This window comes from Tauraco erythrolophus, chromosome 12, assembly GCF_009769465.1.
Source record: "Tauraco erythrolophus isolate bTauEry1 chromosome 12, bTauEry1.pri, whole genome shotgun sequence".
In the NCBI taxonomy this organism is placed as follows: domain Eukaryota; kingdom Metazoa; phylum Chordata; class Aves; order Musophagiformes; family Musophagidae; genus Tauraco; species Tauraco erythrolophus.
This window is the reverse complement of record NC_141476.1, coordinates 12,052,976-12,078,127: the sequence shown is the minus strand read 5'-3', so window position 1 is coordinate 12,078,127 and position 25,152 is coordinate 12,052,976. Positions and strand designations below refer to the sequence as shown.

General features: G+C 39.9%; 1 protein-coding gene across 2 annotated transcripts; it reads left to right on the top strand.

The window, feature by feature from the left end:
• Nucleotides 1–3,862: 3,862 nt before the first annotated feature.
• Nucleotides 3,863–24,400, top strand: TXNRD3 (thioredoxin reductase 3). Of its 2 annotated transcripts, XM_086618979.1 has the most exons (16): nt 3,863–4,015; nt 10,522–10,582; nt 12,126–12,235; nt 12,418–12,531; nt 14,390–14,462; nt 15,350–15,469; nt 15,884–16,026; nt 17,451–17,566; nt 17,675–17,900; nt 18,124–18,216; nt 18,672–18,748; nt 19,810–19,966; nt 20,146–20,253; nt 21,131–21,226; nt 22,739–22,873; nt 23,162–24,400. In XM_086618979.1, exons 1-16 carry the CDS (start codon nt 3,893–3,895, stop codon nt 23,228–23,230), a joined length of 1,821 nt encoding a protein of 606 aa, XP_086475105.1. In that variant the 5' UTR covers nt 3,863–3,892; the 3' UTR covers nt 23,231–24,400. The 2 variants fall into 2 exon arrangements, with proteins under 2 accessions (XP_086475105.1, XP_086475106.1); XM_086618980.1 differs by lacking the exons at nt 21,131–21,226; nt 22,739–22,873; nt 23,162–24,400 and having other exon boundaries at nt 20,189–20,247.
• Nucleotides 24,401–25,152: the final 752 nt, after the last annotated feature.

The following is a 25,152-nucleotide window of genomic DNA, read 5'->3' as shown; positions in this document are numbered from 1 at the left end:
GTTACAGCATTCTGGAGATATGAAAGAGACAGCAACCTTAGTGAATACCACTTTGTAGACAGATCTGCAATGGAACATAAAGCTGGAGATGGGTCATGCTCTTTCCTTTCCCGTGCTGTGACATAAGGACTGAGTCAAGGAACAAAGAGATATGGTTGGGAAGAAGCTCTCTGGCAATTTTTCACTTTTAAATTGACTCCCTTCAGCAGCAAGTCTCACAGCTATTTGATTGTACCTGAGAAATGGGAGCAAGCCCAGTGACATAGGAATTTGATTTTAGACAAAAGGATGGCTTAAGACTTTCACATTTTTATGTTTTATTTTTTTCCTGGTTCTTTTCTACCAGCCATTTGCTCCTTCCTCCAAATATCTTCTTGCAAACAACTTAATTTAGAAATGCTTCCAACATCTGCTGTCTGCATCAATTTGTCTTTTGGAGCCTTTTTTATGGCAGAGACTGTCTTACTCTGTGTTTTTCAGAATGGTATGTAGCTTTACACTTTTAAATATGGGCTGAGACCTTTATGATGCTGAGCCCTCTAGTCCTGCACAAGAGCTGCAGAAATGATGCATCTCCTATCCTATCCTATCCTATCCTATCCTATCCTATCCTATCCTGTCCTATCGTTAAATCTCCTGTTGGCACATTATGCTACATCATGGCACATTATGCTACATCATTAAGGACTATTTTATGTGGTTTGGTTTTTACTAATCCTCAGACTAAGGTGAGTAACGCATAGGAGAGGACTGTCACATAATGAGATCAGTTGCTTTTATTCTGTTTATATTAGACAAAGTAGACCAAGGCCTTTCATCTGGAAGTTGGGGAAGTTTACTGTCATCCTATAAGCTTTGTACAGCTGCTGACTGGCCTGCAGGGAGCCTCAGTTCAAGCATGCTTAAACATTTATTAAACAAGTCTTTCACACTTCTATGTTTAAAACAGCTCTCTGGTTCTTTCCACAAGCCACTTGCCCTTTCCTTAAAATCTCTTCTTGCAAACCACTTCATTCAGAAATGTTTACAACACTTCTGTTGTTTCAAATATTTTGACGTAGTCTCCTAGTGAGCGGAATGGTTGCCCAAAGAGGTCTAGTCAACCCCTTAGATCTGCCCTCAGCACACCTGAAGATTAAGATCTTGAGAGCTGAGTATGATCTGGTATTCTGAGAGAGAAAAAACCCCACAGAACAGAAGATAGATCCAGGGCTGATACTGTTAACAATAATCAGAGCTACTACAAGCCACTGAGGCGCATGGGCAGGACACTAATGTGGCAGTCCATTCCTCTCTAGAATTGAGCAGTCGTCTTCCCTCTTCTTTCTCCAGAGTTCAACCCTTTCCTTTTCTCTCAATCATCAACAGTGACTGCCAACATGGCAAGACCTTACCTCCCTGCTCTCTCCTCCACCCCAGCTTTGAGGAAAGAAAAGCAAAGCAAGCTACTGCCATTATAGTGCTTCCAGATCACTCACTTTTTTTCCAAGTTGAAATCGTCCCCTTAATCTATTCTTCATAGAATCATAGAATGGTTTGGGTTGGAAAGGACGTTTAAAGCTCATATAGTCCAATCCTCCTGCAATAAGCAGGGACATCAGAGCCCTGTCCAACCTGTCCTTGAATGTTTCCAGGGATGTGGCATCTACGACCTCTCTGGGCAACCTGTGCCAGTGTTTCATCACTCTTATAAAAAATGTTTTCCTTGTATCTAGTCTGAATCTACTCTCCTTTAATTTAAAATCATTACCACATTCCTGCTCTGTCTAAGGTAACAGTGATAATAATAACCAACAGCAGAGGAAAAAAAACCTCAAGTGACATAATTTGCCTTAGACATTTATTCCTCATGACAGTTGGCACATTGTCATCAGTGTTGAAAGTTTCAACAGAAAAAGATATTTTGAGTATTTATTACATTCTCTGACATTTCTGGAGCCGAAGGATGCCAACTTCAATACGAAAACCCACCTACCTTCAGACAATGACACAAACCCGTCAGCTTGTGATATTAATTCCTGTAAGAATACTAAGAGTAATGATGTTTCTCATGGGGTAGAAAGAGTCTGAGAAGGAGGGAGAACAATTAGCCAGAGCTAGGAACCAAACAAGCAATTTTGGCTGGACTATGTACAACATACAGCGGATAGTTCTGGCCTCTGCTCGTTACGTCAAGCCTTAGTAGCTGCAGGTACCATATCTGCTTTCCTACATGCTGATACTGAAAGTAGAGGCTGCAAAACTTAAAATTGTTTTCCTCTGTGGGGAGTGTAGAAACACTCTTAGTCTGGAACTCTTTCTTTGCCAACATTCAAATAACTGTAATATACACTTTTTAAAGCTCACTGGGCAGTGAACACCACAAATACACGTAATCAAAATGGAATTAAGCAAGTTAATTCAGTTGTCTCCCACCAGACCCATTTTCATAAGTGGTGGCGTTACAGCTTTTGTACGTGATTATTTTTAGCATTAGCAAATGGCAGTAGGGCTGGTCTGTGGCAGACGTGGGAGGGAGCACTGGACTTTATTACCTGCTTTGGTACAAACTTCCTATTGAACCTTATTAAATCGCTCTGTCTCCGTGCTTTCCTCACCTACGGAGAATAATTCCTGTCACTCAGAAGCTTGCAGGGTTTAATTTATTAACGTCGTGAAGTTCTTACATGTTAAACCAGGCCAATCCCTTATGATTGTTAACAGAAGGCTGTTGCTGCAATTGGTAAACACTGGGTTGCTCAGCAGGGAGATGACCAGGTTCTCGGGACCTTGTCACACAGCCTGCCATTCCCTAGCCAAAACCACACCAAAGCAGGGGAATAACCAGAAAGGATTCCTCCTGCTTTGTGTCCTGATCCAGGCAGGCTCTTTCCACCGTTCAGGCCAGGATAATATCCCCCTCCACCTTTCAGTCCTGCCAGTATCTATGATTCCTGGGAAGAGTAATCAGTATCATCAGAGATGTCTGAAACGATGAGCAGTACCAGACGCTTCATCATCCCCTTCCTTTAACCCTGTGACGTGTAAGAAAAGGGAGTTTCTTTCTGCTGTCTTGGCTAACGTGTTCTCAAGCCACAATACATTTTATTAGAGGAGAAGCTCCACCTGCACCCATGTTCTCCTCCTTGTGCGCAGGAGACCCGAGCAGCAAGGGAAGGCAGACAGGAGGAAAGCTGCCCTCCCCTGCAGAAGGCAGCTTCCTCCTCCCGACTCTGCCCTAATTTATAGGGCACCGAGGGGGGGCAAAACCAGCGCCCCCGGCTGCCGCTGCGAGTATTCGCTCCACGTTCGGACACGGGGCGATCGCCGCCACCTCGGCACCGGACGGGACAGTTGGCGAAAAGCTGAGCCGGCCCCAGCTCCTGTCTGTCCCTTTCCAGTCGCTCCCCGCCGGAACTCTTTGACCTCGTCAGCCTTTGGAGCCCCCGCCGGACAGAGCGGGCGGGCACACAGACGAGCGCCCCGGCACCAGCCGCATCCAGCGCAGCGCTACGCCCCCTGCGCAAGCGCCCTCTCGTCCCCCTCCGCCCGGGTTATTCCACACCTCCTCCGAAAGAGGAGGGGCGGCATAAAAAAATGCAAATTTATCCTTTTCTACGTCACCTTGAGATAAATATTAACGCTTCTACCCGTGATGAAAACCTATTTTTTATTACTTTACAACGAGCTATAACGAGTGTGGCTGAAGGAAAGGGCGGGAAGCGCTCTTTGGCATTTCGCTTCCCCCCATGCCGATAGGTCGGTCCGGCTCGTCACCTTCCCTGCTCCGGAAGGGGCGGGGCGGGGGTCAGTGCGGGTGTCGGGTGTGCGCCGCTGCCGCTGGGTGCGGAGCGTGCGTGGGGCGGGTGTCGCTCGTCGCTCTCCGCTCTCTGCCTCAGCCGCCGGCCCCGCCATGCCGCCGCCGGACCAGACGCGGCTCCCGGACTGGGATGGCCTGAAGCTCCGCGTGCGGACCCTCATCGCCTCTCACCGCGTCATGATCTTCAGCAAGAGCTATTGTCCCTACTGCAATAAGGTGAGGCGGCGCCGGGAGTCGCATCGGCGCGCTCTCCCGCGGGCCACCCCCCCTCCCCCCCCTCCTCCGGTCGGCAGCCGCCGGAGTGGGAGCTCTCGGAGCCGCTTTCCTCCTCTCGCTGGCTGGTCTCGCCGCGGGGAGGCGGCGGGCCGGCCTGGCGCGGCCGCCGTGCGAGGCCAGAGATATCTGCCCTGAGGCGCCCGCTCGCGAGGCTGGCGGCGCGCCCCGGGCGGCGGGAAGAGCTTTGGAAAGCGAACGGTGCGGGGATGCTGCTTCCCGTGACGGCACCCTGGCGATTTAGGCGTACAGAATTAGCGCAGTATCCATTCCGCTTGTCCATCTAAGCCCCTTTCCAGGCTCGAAATGAGGCACAGATCCCGACAGGCGTCCTCGGCAGTTCTTTCCCTTTGCCACGGGAGTGAAAGGTTGGATGCATATGGGGGGGGGGGTTCCGTGCAGCGTGCTTGTTCCTCAGCTGAACAACTTCGGTATCTTCCACGTGAACGTCAGGCTGCTGGCCGTGTTGCTGTCTTATTGAAAGCGTGAGCATCGGCTTGGTGTTCGAGTTGGACGGAGTTGTGTCTCAGGAGAGGAATATAGGTTAAATTTTGTGCTGTTATTGAAATTTGGGGTAGAAGACTCGCTCTATAGCAAGAGTGTAAGTTTTAAATGCTGGCTATAATGGGTGTTTAAAAAAAAACCACTTGATCAATTGTGATGTTTATTGAAAAATATCTTTCTAGCCCTGGTTATGTGCCAATATCACAAGGTAGCTGTAACTAGTGAGCCAGAGTCATTAAAGAAAAACAGCATCTTAGATGTTTAGAATTTTACTATACCAGCGCGCTACAATCATAGCCCATATGGATTCTGAGCGTTTGTAGGCATTGTGATTCTTGAATGTTTATAAAGAGCATGTTATGAAGCGTTGGTTAAACCTCATAATACATGTTCGATGTGGCTATGGTGGAAAAACATAATTGGAACTGTGCGATTGAGTCCTGGTGTTCCTCTATGGAACTGACAACCAGGAAAACACTCAGAAGCTGCACTGCCATGCGTATATTAGGTTTAGTTCCAGTAGCTTTTGTGAGGGAGGGCATATTATGACCCTTTCACAGAAAACTTAAATGAATATATACTGTTTTGCTTGTGACTCGATTGAGGTTTTGTGAAAGGAAGCTTCTGTGTGTGAGAAGATAGGCAAAACCAACACCTTCTCTCCAAGAATGTTTTGTTAGAAAGATAGTATAGTATAGCAGGCAGCTCAAACCCTTCTAAAATTTGCTTACTTATAAACTTATTCAGTGGAAGTTTTAGCAAATGAAGTAATGATAGGGAGGAGTCTTGCTCAAGTCTAGTCCAGTTGTCAAAAATAATATTTTCTGTTGAGGAGAAATCCTTTTTTTTGAGGGCTTCTGTGCTGTTCATTGAGAAATACTTAGTTGTCCCTGTCTGTGTGGCTCTGTGCTTTTAATGTCATGATTGCTCAAGTGTTGATATGCATGGCACTCAGTCCAGGGTTTCCAAGATCATACACTGGCCTAGGAACTTTTTAATGCAACTTTTTCCTTTGTCTGTTTCTGGTATTGCAGTGGGGCTAGACAGGGAGCTTAAGAGAAAAGTAGACTTGATTATAGTCTGGTAATTAAATTCCAGATTCATGTTCTTTCCTGCATTTGTTCCAAGTGTCTCCATTAGACAGGATCACTTGCTTGAAGGAAACAATCAGATACAAGGAATATTATCTTTATTTTCTTGGAAAGGGGAAGAATGAATAATGAGTAAGAGGACCCTGTCTCATGGCCTATTCTAGGAGGGAGAGTTGAAAGAACTTGTATGAATCTTTGTGAAGGAACAGGTGATAAACTTGGGAGGGGTGGGGAGGAAGAGCTGATTGCTCTAGTAGACAGATTTCCTTGGCTTACTTTCCTGTTTGGAACAGAAGAGAAAGGTAATATAATGAATAAAACGTAGAAGAGATGTATATATTGCAGAGGAAGAAGAAGAAGAAAGCTTATGAGAGAAGGAAGCCACACGTGAGACATCAAGTGATAAACCAGAAATATCTGCAACATATATTAATACTCATAGTATGAGTATTAGCAACCCCTCCCTCTGAAGACAGAAAATACTGAAAGGAGTGGGAGAACAATGGCTAATGCAGCATTCTTGCCTGCTGATCCAGTCTAGATTTAATGAAGTGGATGTAATTTGAAAGTGTAGTTACAGCTTGGGTGCTTAGCCTGTAATCACAGAGTTTTGAGTTCTTAAAAGACAGACGGATATGAATAGTGTGCGCTGTGTCTGTCTTTTACTGTGGATGGTTGTTAGCAATGTGCTTTTTGGCAGGATTAATTGAAAAACTGATGGTGTTTAGCACTAGTGCAGAGAACACTTGTGCTCTAAAAGGACCTAATTTGGGGGGTGGGAAGAATTATTTATTTCAACTGTAGCCATGTTGGAAGAAAATTAAGATTGTGCTTTCTTTCAGAAAAGCACTGCAAATAAATTCTCTAAATTAACTAAGTAGTTGATTCTGTTCAGTTCAGCGAGTAGCATGACTAGGCAATTGTGCAGTTCTTTTTCTGCAAATGCAATTTATTGTTCAATTGCTTTAGCAAGGCAGTAGTGGAGAGGGGGTGGTGTTAGAATGACTTCCTTGTCATTACTTAACTTGACTGTTCTTTAATATCTTACCACCCTGAAAAGATTAAGTAAGATAGAAATGCATGAAGAAAGCATAGATTTTTAGCATGAAAAATTGCCAAGTCTGAACACTGTGATATGTTTAAATTATTTCAAGAGCAACTATGGTTGCATAGAAGTTGCTGATAATTCTAGTTATATATTATGCTATTATGTATCTGTATCTACAGGGAATTCTGGTCAATTCAGCTGTAGCTAATATAGAATCTTAGCTGGTATGTGAAACAGCAGAGGTAGTTGCTGTAGTAGTATCCCTTCTCAGATACTTGGAGAAATTACATTTCCAGGATTAGGAAGTTTCCCAGTATGCTGCTGAAGTTTCCAGCACTGTGTGGTTTAGGAATTTCTTGACCTGAGTTTGCTTTATTTTTATTGAGTTAAAAGTTTTCAGTGGATCTTTCTTTCATTAGTTGGTCTAATAGCTCCTTTGATCTCCTTTTAATTTTTACTTCTACAATGTCAGGTGGCAATAAGTTCTCCAGTTTATGTGTTGTATGGAGATTTACTTCCTTTTCATTTCAAAATTGTTTTCTGATAAATGCAGTTGTTGCTGTTTGCCCCAGTGAGTGTTTCTCAGAAATCACTTCCTGTTCACCTTATCTAGATATTACTCATGATTAGTGTATGCTATCTTTCTACTCCTCCTAATCATTTTCTTTTCCAGACTGAAATAATCTATTATCTCTTGCCTGTATTGAAGATTTTGTAACTCTGATCGTATACTTGTTACTTTTCTTTCTTTCTGTTTCATTAGCACAACACAAGGATGATCTATTCATAACCATAAAGTGCAATAGCTACTTCTAATTAGGATGCCGACATTTGTTTGATTTTTTTTCTTTCTTCTACTCTGTATCTTCAGTATCTGTCCTCTCTTGAATGTAATCCTTTCTTGTTCTACTAATGTTCTCTGTCCTGTCCTCCTCACTGCCAGCTGCTGTTGCAGTGTTTTAGCATTTAAAAAAAAAAAAAACCTAATGAAAACTTGCCTGTTACTCTGCTACTTTGTTGCAAACTAAAAGAGCAGCTGAGTAGCTGATTTTGTTATTTCCTTCAAAATTCTTAGTTTACCACTTCATATTAGCAATCCCTTTAAGCTTTACTTTTTAGATCTTTCATGGCATTCAGCTTGGGCTTGGTAACAGTGGTTGCAGAGCAGGAGGTCTGGAACAGTTCCGCTGCTGTTTCCCTTTCATCCACTCTATAGCCATAGCCATTCCTGTAAGCAAGCCTGAAGGTAATGGTTGGTTTAGGATAAAAGTTTTTAGGGCCACCTAGATGGTTAGAGGACTGGAATGCAGGACGTGTGAAGGAGCTCAGTTTGTTTAACCTTGCAAAGGCTAAGGAAGAATTTCAATTGCTGTCTTCAGCTACCCAGTGGGAAGACAACCAAACTCTTCTCAGAGTTGCAGAGTGAAAGGACAAGGGCCAATAAATACAAGTTGCAATAACAGATACTCCAGTGAGATAAAATGGAAGTTCTTTACTGTGAGAATGATCAAACACTGAAATGTCTCATAGAGGTTAGGGTATCTCCGTCCTTGTAGATATTCACTACTGGGGTGGACAGTGTTCTGTACAACTTGATCAGACTTCACATTAGGCCCTGCTTTGAGCAGAGAGTTGGATCTGATGACCTCTAATGATCCCTTACAACTTAAATTATTCTATAATTGCAGAACTAATGTAATCAGTTACATTAGCAGAGCTTATTTTTGTATACTATGGTTGTTATATGCTATGGGAAGAAACTTGCCACGTAGTTGGTACAGAATACAAAAGCCTTATGTTTGTCTGCATAAAGTTGAAACTCCAGTGGAAAGCACTGGAATACCCAGCCTTTGGCAGAGTAACAGGATGGATCATAACAACATTAAAAATGTTTTATTCATCATGTGTTTGACATCTTTAGACTCATTAGATGTGACTCACTTAGTGAAGTGTGGTCAATAAATTTGAGGTTCATTCGAAATCTGATTGTAGAAGATTTCTTCTGAATTGGCAGCAACTTAGTTGCTTTGTTGTTCAGACTCTGCTGGCAAGGGGATTCGTCACACAGATATTTAGTGCTTATTGCTAGAGCTGTTTTCACATCAAGAGAGTTATGATTAAAAGCAGATGTTTTATCCATTGCCTTACGATATCTACTTGCACAGGTAAGTCTGCAAAATATATTTCAAAGGAGTAAACACTGCCAGATGTAATACTACCTCCTGTGCTGTGAGGTATGTCATTGTCCAAGTAGAAGGTCAGTTCACAATTTCAGTACTGCCAGTTTTACAAATAGGTGTTACCTTAAAAAAAAAAAAAATCTCAGTTCTAAAATGCTACCTGATTTGAATCTGGTAATGGTGCACTCTGTCCATCTGGAACTGATGTTAGAAAAACACTCAGAACTCTCTCCAGGCTGTGGAGAATCTCCACTAAGTTGTCATTTAGGAATTATTTTCTTCCTTTTTAAGACTAGAATTGTATATAGTGGGTTTTGGTTTTGCTTTTTGTTTTTTTTGCAGTCTGTCTGGTGTGTCCGTCCCCCCCCCCCCCCTTTTTAATTTATTGCTTGCTTCTGGCTGTGTGAACCATGTTTCTAGGACATGTTCTGGTGATACTGTGTATCTGAGTTTATTCATGGCAATGCAGGAGAAAAGTAGCCTTTTAATGACCAAGCATCTGTACAATGCTCCTCCTGCTTTATGGAGAAAAAAGGTTTAAAAATGTAACTGTTACATCCTGGTATTAAATCTCTCAATATTTCACAAGCAAGACATGACTGATTTAGTAAAACAATGGCAAACAAGATAGACCCACTCCTGCCTGAGGCTGAGGCAGATGTTAAAAAGCGAAACAAAAATCAGAGCTGAAAAAAATTGAAGAGATTGTCTAGTCTTGTCCTCTGGCTCAGGGCAGGGGAAATGGTAGTTCAAACACTTTTGACATGTACTCTGAAGGCGCTCACTGATGATTATCATCTACCTAGGCAATGTGTTCCGGTGTCTTGCTGTTAGGAAAAGCTTTTCCTAAAGTCTAACCGCAATCTCTTGATGCAGTTTCAGACCATTTTTTCTTATGCTGTCCACCACCACTTCTCTTCTTCCTTGAGGTAGCCAGTTATTTATTTAAACACAGTTACTTCTTTCCCCGTCTTTTCTTTATGTTAAACCCAACTCATTGACTCCTTACAGTAATTGTTCTCTGCTCGTTCTAAAACTTTTCTGAAGTACAGCAACCAAAAGTGAATGTGGGGCTGGGAGGCATGAACTGTCCTAGTGCTGAGTGCACTGGGAGAGTATTAACCTTTCTGCAGTTTTTTATAATGCACTTTTTTTTGCATTTGCTTGACAGTATTTTGGTTTGCGTCTTATCCTCTACTGCCTTTTTTCTTTCTTTCCTTGGTACTATCAAGGAATCTGACTGCTGCTTTATCTCTCTTCTTGATGTTTTTCCCCATGACAGTTATTCTTATGGCTTTTGGTATGTGTCAGGGATGGAAAAGTCTGCAGCTAAGCAAATTGTGTATAGAAACTTTTTCTAAAGGTATTGAAACTTGTATTGAAAGTTTACTGTGATGTGGGATGCTTAATCTGAATGGTGTTAAATAGCCTGGCTTTAAGTGAGGAATGTGCAAAATCTAGAAGTAGTGCCAAACTTTAACAAAGGCATGTAGAGCTAGGCCCTTAAAGATTAATAACTGAGACTTAAAAGTTACCTGTGTATGTCCAACAATCAAGTTTTACCCTAAACTGTGTATCAGATCTTATGAAAGCTTTGCACTGGCGTTGTGTCTGTTTCTGTTGTAGGTGAAAGAACTCTTCCGCTCTATGCGTGTGGAGTATTATGCTTTGGAGCTTGATGTAACTGGTAAGTAGAAGAAAGAAAATCTATCACATGCTGGTTAACGTAGCTAAAAATGGGTGACTGCACGTGACTCTTTAAGCTGTCTTGAACTAATTGAAAGATATATAAAACAAAATCTATTTTAATATATGCAGAGATAAAAGCAGTTAGGCTTTAATATGGATTTTAATTCAGGATGTGTTTTTAATATAACTGAAGACTTCGACTCTTTGTTACAAATCGTCATCATCATAGAGGATGTGAGATCTGATTTCTCTCTGAGGAGCTCTGTCTTTTAGGAAAAAAAAGCCTGTGGTATTTTTCTCCTACCTCAGGTTCTTTTGAGGCTTTAGAGGAATTGTTAATGTTTGACTCAGTATATGGGTGACCTTTGGGAAAGTTGCTGAGTCATTGGAAAGGTGAATTCCAGTACCTTGACTGTTGCTGTTTCGAGGGGATTTTTTTAAAGCCCAAGCTGTTTTAGTTTTTAGTACGTGTAGTGCTTGTAGTTTTTTATGTAGTTTTAAGATTAAGTAATTCTTAATAAACTCTTAATTACACTGTTGGTAAGCTGTTGAATGTGTATTATCAATTTTTTTTTGGTGCAAAACTAGGTTTCCAATGCTTTTCTAAAGTGCTAATGCATTATTGAAGTGTTTATGCTTAACCAGTGTTTGGGAAGAATGTACTTATGTGTTGATCTGTAGCATCTCTTACCTATTTTTACTTTTTAGTAAAGTTTTGATACTGTGAACTAATTATAGCACAAGATATGCAAAGTACAATGCACAGTCATTTTTTTTTTCTGGAATTACTCCTAATTAAGAATGTATTTCACTTGCAATCGCTCTGATTACTGATACTAAATAGATATGGTCTTGGAGTAAAAAGATTTTAGTCAAAGTCAATAGTGTAAATTCTCATTCCCATGTTTACTGTGGGACAACTGCTGAGAGATCCAAATTAAGCCTGTGTGTAGGTGCTGATGATTCAGATGACAGGTCAGGTTAGGAAATGATAATCTTTAAACCGAAAGGTTTAAGACACTGTGGTGGGTAGAAAAAGTCTGAAAGTAGCTTTAGGGTAAGTAGAAGAGCATGTTCATTCTTCCCATCCCTATATTCTTTAACACAAAGCGACTGAGCAGAGCTATGTGCACTTAAACAGGATCTATTCCAAAACTTCCAAACTTCTCATGAAAGAAAAGCTGTCTGTTTGATCTCCTGTGATATCTGGAAAATAATTTTTGTCACACTGTCAGGAAAAGACTGATAAGAATCCAGGAAATACAAGGACTAAACTCTTACTACTTCAACTTTACTGTGTTCTGTGGAATTATGGCTTGAAGCACTAATTTATCCTCAGTATTTAAGTGTGCTCTTTTGAGAAGTCGTTTCTGAAGACTTGCTTATGTTCAGGAAGTCTACAAATACAATGCTTATAAAAAAATTTGTTTTCTTGGCAGGCCTACAGTATATTGCAGTCCAAACCTTTAATACTTCGTGTTGTTTTAAAAGCTCTGTTCTTGAAAATTGTTCTATAATGTACTTGTTTCTTTTATTCTTAGCTGATGGAGCCAGTATTCAGCAAGTGTTAGTAGAGCTAACTAATCAGAGGACAGTGCCTAATGTATTTGTGAATGGAACACACATAGGTGGCTGTGATTCAACTTACCAGGTAACTCTTCTTTAAAAACCAGCTGCAAGTAGACAAGACTACTGAGTGGATTTGCTGTTTGATCATAATTAAATTTTGTGTGACCTATTAGACTGGGTGATCTAGGTCAGGGAAGACAACGTCATTCAGTTTGCTTGCTCAGAAATGTGTGTAGTAATTTTTTTATAATTACTTTTTAACAGGCTTATCACGATGGATCACTGCAGAAACTTCTTGGGGATAGCAAAGATGCAGAACCCTATGATTATGACCTCATTATTATTGGTGGTGGCTCAGGCGGACTTGCGTGTTCCAAGGTAAAATGTGAAAATTGCATTAAAGAAGAGATTGTATATGAAACTTCTTCAAAAATTATTCTCTATATTAATCACAATAGTATAAAACAGTCTGTGTTTTGATGATCATTACAGTTCAACGTGGTAATTAATGGATCAGTAGTGGTCTAGTAATGTGCTCACTAAGGAGATCATGGTCTGTGTGGACCAGTTTCTAGCCAATGCCTGTTCATGTCTTAGTCCTAATAATAGGTTTTATGTTCCTGGCTGAGGGTGGAACAAAAAGTTTTTTAAATATCTCCTTTTCATGTGTAATACACAGGCACTTTAACACTTCCAAACTAACCTAATCTGAAAAACCTAAAGGCTACTCTTGAAGTACTTCTGACTGTTGAGGATTCAGGATCACTAGTAATCTAAAATGAAGTCCTTTCAGCTGTTCTCTTGAGGAACTGGCTCGCTTTTTAGTCCTCTTTCTAGCTGCTTTTTCAGAAATGATAATAGAGATTGTGTACCTCTTACACAATTAGCTGTTGTTCAGAGTGCCTCAGGACCTAAGATGCGGATTCAGTTTTCTCTTCTACTTGAGGAATTTGAACCCCTACTTCCTGCCTCTCAGCCATCAGCTTATGGTTAGCGCATGGTGATGTTATTCTTAACAGCCTTGGCGATTGCTATCCAAAAACAGTTAAACATGCAACTTTCACTGGATAAATATAAGAAAGGCAGGAGAAGGTGACATAGAACTGCTTCAATTAGCCAGTCTTAATAGGGCATTTTCAGAATGCTCCGATCTTTCCTGATAGTGCATCCTGGGATATCGGTTATAAACGTGGTGATAATTGCTAAACTGTTCACTGTGGCAGAGGTCAGGTATTCACAGAACACGAGATAGCTGGCTAAACCTTGTTTAAGCCAAGATTGCAGTAATTGTGCAGGAGTTCTTGAACAGATTTGAGGCACCTAAAGATTTGGTCCGAGCCCCTGAAAGATCAAACAATGGTTAGATTCAATCAAGTGCCTGGTAATTCCTTGGGTAGAGTGTAATAGGATGATTCAGGTTGGAATGGACAAGAAGACATCTACTCTAAGTTCCTGCTCCAATCAGGGTCAACTGTGAGGTCAAAGAGAATTATTCAGGACCTCATCCATTTGGGTCTTGAAAATAACCAGGGGTAGAGATGGCACAGCCTCTCTGGGTGAACTGTTTCACTGCTTGAATGTCCTCCTGATGTGAAAGTTGTTCTTGCATCCAGGCTGGAATTCTCTTATTTCAATTTACGGCCATTGTCTTGATGTGAAAAGCCTGGTACTGTCATCTTAATTCCTCATAGGTATTGGAAGGTTGCTGTTGGGTCTCCCCCAAACCTACCTTTTCTCCAGGCTGAACATGCCAAATTCCTTCACCCTTCTCACAGGACCTGTGCTCCACCCCCTTGAGCATCTTGGTGATCTTCCACTGAACTGTCTTGAGTTTTGCATCACTTTTTTTCATTCATGAACATGCCAAATCAGTCCTGCCCTTCTGAGAGAAAAGGAGAGCTAACACCATAAATATTTCTTTAGGCAGATGGAGGATTGTAGGCTGGTAAGCCCATCTTGTGTCGTCTTCAGATCATTGCTTTTGACAATGTAGGATGATATGGATGCAGCATTGAACATAAGCATCCATTCAAAGTTTGGAAGAGAATAATAAGCTGTTGAGGGATTCGAATTTTTGTGTAATTAAGAGGGTAGAAGAGCCGTATACGATAATGAGACTAACTAGCAAAGGATCCTTCTATTTGTGCTTAATATATCATGACTGTAAACGAGCAGACAGGCTTTCTTGGTTAGCCAAGAGTTCAGTAATGCTGACTTGTCTCTCCTTCTTTTATAGGAAGCTGCTACCTTGGGAAAGAAGGTCATGGTATTAGATTATGTAGTTCCAACACCTCTCGGAACCTCATGGGGTAAGCTTCTGTGAACTTGTGTTTTATGATGTTTGAGTGCCAGTGTTACAGATTGAGTTTTTGGATATGGATTTGTATTCTTAGAAATTGTGGCTGAATTCCTGTAATTCTGGAACACAGATAACAAAGGAATTGTTTTCCTGGCATGCCTGCTTTTCTGGGCAGTTATTTCTGTTCTATACATTGCTAACTCTCAGTTCTTTGTCAAATGTTGTTCTAGTTCTGTTCACTTTGAAATCATGTCTAGATAGTGCGTGTGTGTGTGCATGTTCTTTCTCATGTTTAAGAGGGGTTTTTTTGCCTTTTAGTTCAGCTGGTTCTATTTCATGGGCAACTTGTCTAGGCTACCTCTAGAACATCATGACTATATGGCTATGCATGCCTCACCTTTCTGTAATTAAGAACAGCAGCTGTCTGACCTTATTAGTGCTGTTGCCAGTTGAGAATGAGTAAGGAACTTCATTGGTCAAGTTTTATTGAGTCAAGGGATGAATGGGCTTTCATAGCTAGATTTCAAACAAATACATATTTCAAATACCACATAATAGGTGATACTAATTTCTAGGAACTCTGGACTTTTGCCTTGCTTACTTGCCAATCTGTCTAAAATCTGAAGTGCTCTGGAGTAAGTATCCTGGGTCTATGGTTAAGACAACACAGTGTACCCTTCTTGGTTCAATGAGTTAAGTAGCTGCTTAAACTGAATACAAACTTGTAAGCTTAGTGTGTTCATTGTGTTTTGAAATGTCTCTTACAACAGAAATTTCATGTTACTTGTGTGGCTATAGCAAACATCAACTGATATATGGGCGATTTACAAAGCACATGATAAGAAAAGCATAAATATCCTGTGGACACAGGTAATAACATGGTTCTTTTCATCATAGGACTTGGTGGCACATGTGTAAACGTAGGTTGCATTCCTAAGAAGCTCATGCATCAAGCAGCACTTCTGGGTCAGGCACTCCAAGATTCAAGGAAATATGGGTGGCAGTATGAAGAACAAGGTTAGTAAGAACTCAGTGGACAGACCAAGACAGCGTATAGATGAGACTCTGAGCTTAAGATTGCTCTTGTACTTCGAACTTAGTAAACTAGAGGCAGACTTCAGTAGCTTTCTTAGGTAGATCAGAAGACATCCTCCTTCTTGAATCATAGAAACCTTTAGAACTGAAAATTAATTGTATTTTGTTCCCTATATTATCTGAATTAAATGAAAGAACTTCTGGAATGGGCTTGTTTCAGATAATAACAAGTCAGGTAAATATTAGCACAGTAGAACAAGACTTTAATATGTATCCTCATTACTGATGATAATGATATTTTCTCAGCATGATGTACAATGAATAAGACTTAAGTTTTTCTTTAAGGGTTCATTGCACTTTGATTTCTTTAAATATGAAATTAATGTCTTGTTTCAGTTAAACACAACTGGGAGATCATGGTAGAAGCAATTCAAAACTACATTGGTTCTTTAAACTGGGGCTACCGAGTGTCCTTAAGGGAGAAGTCTGTGACATACCTCAATTCTTACGGAGAATTCATTGAACCACACAAAATTAAGGTATGTACTATGTTTAAAACACTGTTGGGAGGGAAAACTCGTGTTCTAAAACTGCCTTTTAAAATCCAGCAAGGAAAATGCTTCATCTTGACATTGCCAGCTTAAGTCAACCGAAGTTAAAAACTGATTTGTGAAATAAGTTACTGATTGAAATTATTATTGTACTTTAGAACATGCCATAGTGTTTGTAACTCTTATGTAAGAGTAATGTGGATATCTGTAAACTTATGTCTTGCATGAATGGAGTAAGGTGGTCCCAGTAGCTAACTTCCTGCTTGAGATCAGCAGCCTGATTGAGGAGAGGCTGGGGGGAAAGAAAAGCTTTAGCTGTGTGGTTTTGCCACTTGGAAAATCTTCATACTAAAGCATAAAACCTGTTGAAATTGAATTCAGATTAAGCACTTGCGTAATAGCACTGCTAGAATCTTATGCTGTATCAGCATAAGAATTAAACTGTCAGTTTTGCAAGGCAAAACACGTGCTGGCAATCTTGCTGTAAGTGGTCATATTGTAGCAAGGTTAACTTAGAAGTGCATATTGAAGACAACTGTTTGGTTCAGTGAGTGTAATTGTCTGTTTTCAATATGAGTTTATGTAGGCTGAACTACATGTGTTTCAAACGAAGAGGCTAGCACTGAAAAGATAGTAGTATGCTCAACTTACCTCATCTACCAGCTGTTCTAGTGTTCAGGTATGCAGGTCATCTACTTAAGTGTCCTTAGTCTATAAATGAAGTAGAATAGAGAGACTTTCAGCAGGAGGCTGCACTAGATGACCTCCTGAGATCCCTTCCAACCTGAATTACCTGATGATTTGATGGGGAGGAAGTCTCTCTTCATCTATGTTGGAAAATAACTAAAGAGCAAGAGTGAACATCAGATTTTGATATGTATTGGCAAGATGAAATTTCCCAAGACTTGAGGGCCTCTAGAGGTCAAATTAGTTTGAATTCATTTAATGTTGGGGCTTAAGCCCTCTGAAATCATGCAGCTAGATTTTAATTTTTTTTTAATTTTTGCATTAGCCTAAGAACTAGTTGATGTTACTCTGTCAGTAGTCTTGTGTTGGCCTTTTATTGGAAGTGGGGGGGTGGGGGAGGCTTAATTTATTGCAGCTTTTTATAACTTGACAGTAAGTTGTTATGAACAATTCATTCTAAATGAGGAGTTGATATGGGCAGGATTCAAAGAGTAAATGATTTTAAGTGCTCTAACTAATGTGAGAAAAGCCTGATAGTTTGTGATATAAACCTGTTACTCTTCAGTGACCTACACAGCTTCTCTAAATGCATTAGTTCTTGTTTCAAACTGATTGTTTAAAATAACCACAATATTTAAGGGGAGGATTACATAGTTGGTTTTTTTATTTTATCTTAAAACCTGTTCCTATGATAAAGACTTTCTTAACTGTGTCTATATAAACAGGCGACTAATAGAAAAGGACAAGTAACCTATCACACAGCAGAGACTTTTGTCTTGGCAACGGGAGAAAGGCCCAGGTATCTGGGTATCCCTGGAGATAAAGAATATTGTATTACAAGGTGAGATGAAAAGGTGTAACAGACTGAATTTTGTCTATTCTAGTGTTTGCAAAGACAAACAGGCTTGTGTTGAAAGTACCTTGTAACTTACACTTCTTTTCTTTTTAGTGACGACCTCTTCTCCTTGCCTTACTGCCCTGGCAAAACTCTAGTTGTGGGTGCCTCCTATGTGGCTCTGGAGTGTGCAGGATTTCTTGCTGGTCTGGGTTTAGATGTCACAGTGATGGTGCGTTCCATACTCCTTCGGGGCTTTGACCAAGAAATGGCAGAAAAAGTAGGTGCTTACATGGAAACACACGGCGTAAAGTTCATCAGGAAGTTTGTACCTATTCAGGCAAGTGTTCTCTTTAGGTTTCTTCTCTCTGTGCAAAGTTACTTTAAACAGCACATGTAGAATGCATGTGCTGTCTGGGAAGGCTTTGGCTGTGTACAGGAATAAATGTTTTATGAGACTAAGCTTTTTACTGCTGAATGGTAGATTAGTACGTCAAGGTTTGAAGTGACAGTTTAAGTGAGCTCTGCTTAAGGTCATTCTAAGCTTACAAATATTTATACAGGTTGAACAGCTAGAGGAAGGCATGCCTGGAAGACTGAAAGTGACAGCAAAGTCTACTGAGGGACCAGAAATCTTTGAAGAAGAATATAACACTGTAAGCATTTCTGGATTTGAAATAACTGAATATAACAGCACATGAAAATGTATTAAAATACTTAAGAAGTTGTTCAGGAAAAAGTAAAGGGAAGTATTTCTTGAAAAATTGTTCACATAAATTACTGGCAGAAAAAAATACATGAAAATTCAATGTTCATCTTCAGTTGAGACCTGCCAGCAGAATGGGTGAAACTTTATATGGCTGGAATTTAGTTCATATGAACAGTGTAGTTGCTTCTGGTTTTGTTCTGATATTAATGTTTTGCTGTTTATTGCCTCTCTGAAATAAGTTGCACGTGGAGGAGCCTGAACTGTTGGTGGCTCTTTCAAATAATCTTTGGAAAAGTCACTTCAATGATATGCTTCTCAGTTTTTTCAGAAAAATACTAAAGGAAGTATAATGCTGATTACACTTTTCTTGCATAAAATTGTGTTTAATTTTGGGCTTTTTAGGTTTTGATAGCCATTGGTCGTGATGCATGCACCAGAAATATTGGTTTAGAGACGATTGGTGTCAATATCAATGAGAAGTGAGTATTGCTCAACTACCTTAAACCATTGAATGCAATGATTGTTTGTTTTTTTACCTCTTTAACAATACCTAATCATACTGATGCTTTTTTTAAATCCTCAAGTATCCTTCAATTATGCGAACCTTTAAAACTGCTTTCTCCTGGATTTGAGTACAGGTGTCCATTAACTTAATTTCTTTAGTATGTATTTCATAAAAGAACTATTCTGAATGAGTTGATAGCTACTTGTTGGCCACTGTGCTTAAGGAATAGAATAGAGTCATAGAATGGTTTGGGTTGGAAGGAACCTCAACGATCATCTGGTTCCAACCCCCCTGCCATGGACAGGGACACTCTCCACTACACCAGTTTGCTCAATGCCTCATCCAACCTGGCCTTGAACGCTTCCAGGGATGGGGCATCCACAGCTTCTCTGGGCAACCTGTTCCAGTGCCTCACCTCCCTCAATAGATTTAATACATTCACTTAATTTACTTAGAAACTACAGTTTAATATTCTGCTAAATTAAATGTTTATTCAGCTCATGTGGCAAGTTAATCTAGGGATTAAAAAAGGTAGCAAACTACTACTCACTTCCTACAGATTTAACTTATTTCTTGTTTCTCCCTGCAAAACTGGTGCAAAAGAAGAGGCAGGATTATGTTCAGGAGAAGGCTGTTGCAACCTCATCTCAATTTTTCTAACAACTTACTAAGCCAACTTACTTAAACATTGCAGCTCTCTTTTCCCCATAGGGAAAAATGTGCATTGCAAGCTGTATAATAAAATAAAAGATCATAAGTCCAAAGATGTCTGAGTAACTTCATTGTCATCAGACACACTGTTGCTCAGGTCAAAACCAGCCCACTGAATGTTGACTTGAGCCATGTGTCAGAGTTGGAGGTAATTCATGCTCTGAAGAGTTTGCAGTTGAAGTGAAAAAGGTATAAGCATATTTAATGGAACCTGCTCAGTAGTTAGAATAACATATTGGTAGCAGAACTTCTACCCTGTTTTTTGCTGAGCTCTGAGGAAGGTTGTGATACTGAACTCTGTTCTCTTTACCCTTTGTTTTAAAGGAACGGGAAAGTACCTGTGAACGATGAAGAGCAAACCAATGTGCCTTATGTTTATGCTATTGGAGATATATTGGACGGAAAGCTCGAACTTACTCCAGTTGCTATTCAAGCAGGGAGACTGCTAGCCCGCAGGCTTTATGGTGGTAGTTCCACAAAGGTAAAGCTATAAGAATACAATTTCAACTTATTTCTGTGCTTTTTGCCTCAAAATTGCAATAACATGAGTTGATTTGTCCAGTTGACTGTTTTGTGAAAAAAGTGCTAATACAACTTTTCCTGCCATATACTGTATAGAACTTGCATAGTCTAAATATAAATTTTGCTTTTTATTTTTAGTGTGACTATATCAATGTACCAACGACAGTGTTTACTCCTTTAGAGTATGGCAGCTGTGGGTTAGCTGAAGAAAGAGCCATAGAAGAATATGGAAAGCAAAACTTGGAGGTGAGAGAACTCAAGACTTGTTTAACTTGTAGCTTGAGAATGTTTTTCTTGGGCCTTGCTTCTTTACACTCAAGGCATAGCATTAAAACAAGATTAGAAGGTTAGCTAGATAGGTTTTTCATCATGGAAGTATTGTCATCTGGCTACCAAGGTATTGGACTCCCAGAAATCCAGGACTGGACTTGATGATGTTAGAATTGTGCATAGCTATTTGACTTCAGGAGGCCAAATTCAGGTTGCAAAAGTGTAGGTGGGTTTTTTTGTTGTCATGAATCAAAGACTTACTGCTGAAGTATACCAAACTCCTGGGATGAACTGTCTATTTTCTGCTTATTCACTGTGCTTGAATTAGAAATTAATTTCTTCCTGACCTTTTCTTATGACTATAAGAGTATCAGGCATAACTTCCCTGTTCTGTGGTAATTTCTGGCTTCTGCACTTCTCTGAAGTTTCATTAAAGCTGTTTGCATGCCTTGTGTTTAACTCCTTACATCTTCCAAATAGACTTGGCACTGTTTAGCTTGTGCTGTTGACAGTTTTGCAGAACAGGTTCAAACTTAGAGTCGCTAGGGATTAATTTTATACTACTAAAGCACTTCTCTTTCTGAAAATATGATCTTAAAATTATGTGTCATATAGCTGTTGCTGTTTTAACTGAGTGTTAAAATCAGGGGCACGTGATTTGAGTCAAGTCTTCCTCTGCTGACTTTTAGAGGATGGACTGCTTGACCTGGGGAGAACAAAAATCAGTCTTGTATAGTATATGTTATGAAAATCTAATGGGTTAAATGTCAAGCCGCTTTTTTGTAAATACATTAAAAATTAGAGTTATGTCTGACTGAATTAATTAATTCTAATGCTCTTGTCATGCTCCCAGGTTTACCACACTTTGTTCTGGCCACTTGAATGGACAGTACCAGGCAGAGATAACAATACTTGTTATGCAAAGATTATCTGCAATAAACATGACAATGTAAGTAGCAAGCTGGAATGGATGTGCTGAGTGTGCTCTTGGAAGTTGTTTTAGACCATCCAAAAGCCTAGTACCTTACGTGGCCTGCCTGAGGCCAGCTCTACCCATTCTGTTAAAATAAGTATTTGTTTTAAGATGTCAAATCAGTTTGAGAGAGCTGATTGTTTTGTTCTGTGGTGTTTTTTTTTATATAGCAGCTGTTGGAGCAAGTGGTAGCTTTACACATTATGAAACTTCATCCTAAGTTTAGACTTGTGAAAAAATTCACCAGAGTTTTTCTTCGAAGTGTGTTTTGAGTAACTATACTATCTGGTGTTTTGCTTTAGGTTTCTGAACCTTGTGTGTTTTGCCTTTTGCAAAGTGCAGAGTTTTGTATGTTTAGTAGAACCTGAAAAACATGGGATTGGTCCTAGAAAACTCAGTGATGAGAAATGGGAATTCCTAGTGATCAGTAGATTTATTGTTGTAAAAAATAAGGACCAATTCTGCCTGGTATTTTTCCCCAAAACTATCTGGGAGAGCAGATGAACAAAGGTAGATTTTTGGTGTGTAAAATTACTTTGGAGAGAAGGAATGATATGATGAAATAGCATGGCTTTTCAGCTAAGAGGAAGTAAACTTACTCTTTTCCTTATTAGCCCGCGTAAGCCTTTCTCAAAGACTGCAGAAAGGCTCAAAGTTCTGCTTTTATTGGAGCCTCATTGGAATAATCTAAATGAAAATAACGCAATGGAAGGAGGCACTTTGTTTAGATTTCTATGTGAAGGGTTTTTTCTTAGGACACTGGAGGAGAGTGTAAGGTAAATAATGTACTTAAATTGCTCGTATTATGAGAAATTAATATCCTATCTTGCAAATCATGGCCAGACCCGGGCTAGGACATCTCTGAAGGTATAGGGACATCATGGAAAAATGCTTTAAAACATTGTTTTTATCTCTCTTGATAAACCAATTAATGAAATGAAAAAAAAAAAACCACACCCGTTTTTATAGCCTACTGCCATCACTCTAGATCTTGCTACAGAGACAGCTTGCTCAGAATTGAATTCAAGCCTATAATGTTTTAATTTTCCTTCTTGTTACCTGCTTGGGGAGGAAGAGAACAGCCAGTGAAACTTTTCAGTATCAGACTCTTAACAATATAAACAGGTCCTCTGTCTGGTCTAATTTCAATGTAGAAAATTAATTTTAAATCTGAGAGTGCTAAACATACTGTATATGTATAAAATCGTAAAAACACCTGACATAACTAGAATCTGTTTAGGTTTAGGCAGTATCTTTGAATTAGTGCTGTGTAATGATTTAAAAATTAATTTTAAAACTTGCTTTGTTCTGCTATAATGGATTGAAAGGAACTGCAGAACTACTCTTGTTGGAGTAGTTCATTTTTAGTTAAAGACTCTGCTATTGACCTGCTTGTGTAACATACAATTTTTAGTGTAGTGGGAGTTGCATACTAGAGCTTTTAAACTTTTAGTACTAACTCCTGTTTTATTCTCACTTGTCTTAAAGAATCGTGTGATAGGATTTCATGTTCTTGGACCTAATGCTGGTGAAGTTACCCAAGGTTTTGCTGCTGCAATAAAATGTGGTCTCACCAAAGAATTACTTGATGAAACGATTGGTATCCATCCAACTTGTGCAGAGGTAAGGGAGGGGGAAGGCACAGCTTGATTTAAAAGCTGCTTTTGAAGATAGTTACCTAGATGCAAGGAAAGAATACTACATTGTATTTTGAGATTTACTTAGTATTTGCTTAACTTCTAACCATAAGATACTGACATGTGATAGAAAATGTGTTAATTGTGCACTGCAACGTGTTTTCCGTTGAAGCAGTTCAAAGAAATCTAGTATTGTTACTTTACAATAGGAGACCAATAGCCATGTGTGGATAAAAAGCAACAGTAAATAAACTTTTCTTTTGGTGTCTTACAGGTGTTCACTACAATGGATATTACAAAAGCCTCAGGACAAGACATCACGCAAAGGGGCTGCTGAGGTTAAACCTGCTGTTTTACATGTTTTCATGTACACTTGGTTCTGTGGAAGCCCTGATACATCCAACTGCTTTGCAGCAAAATAAACGTTTGCATCAGTACCGCTGCACGTGCTGCGGCTGGGAGTGGTGTCTTTGTGAGGCTTCCTCAGTAAATAGTGTTGCAAATGGAAACGGTAATACAGCAAGGAAATCTTGAACAGTAAATCCTGACTTTGCTTGGAATCAGCACTACTGTGCTTTTTTGACGTTCTGGCTCGGAACCTTATTGTGAGGTGAGCTACAACTGATGGCTGCCATGCAAAGTTGGGAGATATCTTCATCCAGTCAGGTGACTGAACTCTTCCTGAAGGAAATTCTTAAGTTGCACAAATTAAAGCTAACGCTTCTAGGCTCCACTGTCTTGTACAAATGCCTGAGAAGGATAAATATATAATTGAATGATTCTTGCCAACAGTTTACAGTTGACTGATTTATCTCTTTTGATGCATTTTGTTTTACTTAATTGAATATTCAGTTGAGGCAAGATGGCACAAATAGGATGTGATAGAGGAGTGCAGTTCAAGCACTAGTCTCCCACCTCAGTCAGTCTAAAACTTCAAAAGAATCAGGCATCGCTGTTGTTGGCGTTCATAGTTTGACCTCAGGTGACATCAGTCTTTAAGATAAAAATTTCAGTTGTAGGCATCTTGTGTGTGAGGGTTGAAGAGCATAAGCGCAAGATCTTGTCAATTCGCTCTTCCCATTTTAGGCTGTATTTAGTGCTAATAGTCTCAAATCTGGTTTCAGCTCTGTAATGTAGAACATCACAGAATCAGAACTGTAAGTCTGTATGTACTCTTATGTGGAGTAGGGAAGTCTGAGAGTCATCTGTCTCACTAATATTTTAGGTGCCTGCCCACAATGGTAACAAGTGTTGTATAGAATTTCTGTGAAGCCTGTGTTGCAGCAGAGAACAATGACTTGGTGTGCTATCATGCTTTGTGTAATGTTGTGTACAGTCAGTACTCTGAAGCTTTCTTCCACCCCTAGCATTCTGCTCTGGGGAATTATTCTTCAATTTGGCTCTTAGTTTTGTTGAAAGAGATGTTTGGAAAGACTACTCTGAATATTGTATGATAGTAAATAAACAGTTTTTAACTATTTAATCTATGATGTACCATGGAATTTGAAGTTCAATAAACAACGCATACAACACTTTGGTGTCTGACCTTGTGATTTATGTTACTGCATACTTGAGATCTTATGCTTCAATTATGTTGTTTATCACGTGCAATACTAAAACCTCTGTAGACTTGTGCATGCTGTAATCTTTCAAATGGAGAAACCAGTTTTCTTGCCACATCTGGGGGCTTGCTCAAGAAATCGTACGTGCTTCTATTTCATTATGCAGAATTCTTTCTGTTCAAACTGAGAGAACAATTTTATACCACTTCTGTATGCCTCAGAAGATCCTGTGGTGTTTAACTGCAATATAGCTGAAAGATGCTCAGTAGAATTTAGCTAGAGCATTAGCAAAAAAACTTACTGGTGTTCAAATTTAATGACTCGTGGAGACTTTTAGGTTTTGCTGTGGATGCCTACTAGCACTGCTAAATATTTTCATTTGACAATGGAGACACTTGCTGTACTTGCAGTGTTGCTTTGCTGCAGAGCTCTGTGGAGTTACTTGGTCTGATCTCAGAAATATTCAACAGAGCCACTTGCTTGCTATCACTTCTGCAGCAGTGACCTTGAGTGGGATTGCCAAAACCTTGCATGCCTGAAAGGTTGCTGCTTAATAGGTCAGACAATACAGTTCAAAGTAAAGTAGGTGTAATAGTGTAGAAGTGACCTTAATCTCGAAGTGGATGAACCAGAGGCTTACCTGAGCTGTTTCAAAAAGTCAGGGGAGATTAGGGTGGACAGCTAGTAGCAGGTAAGATGTTAA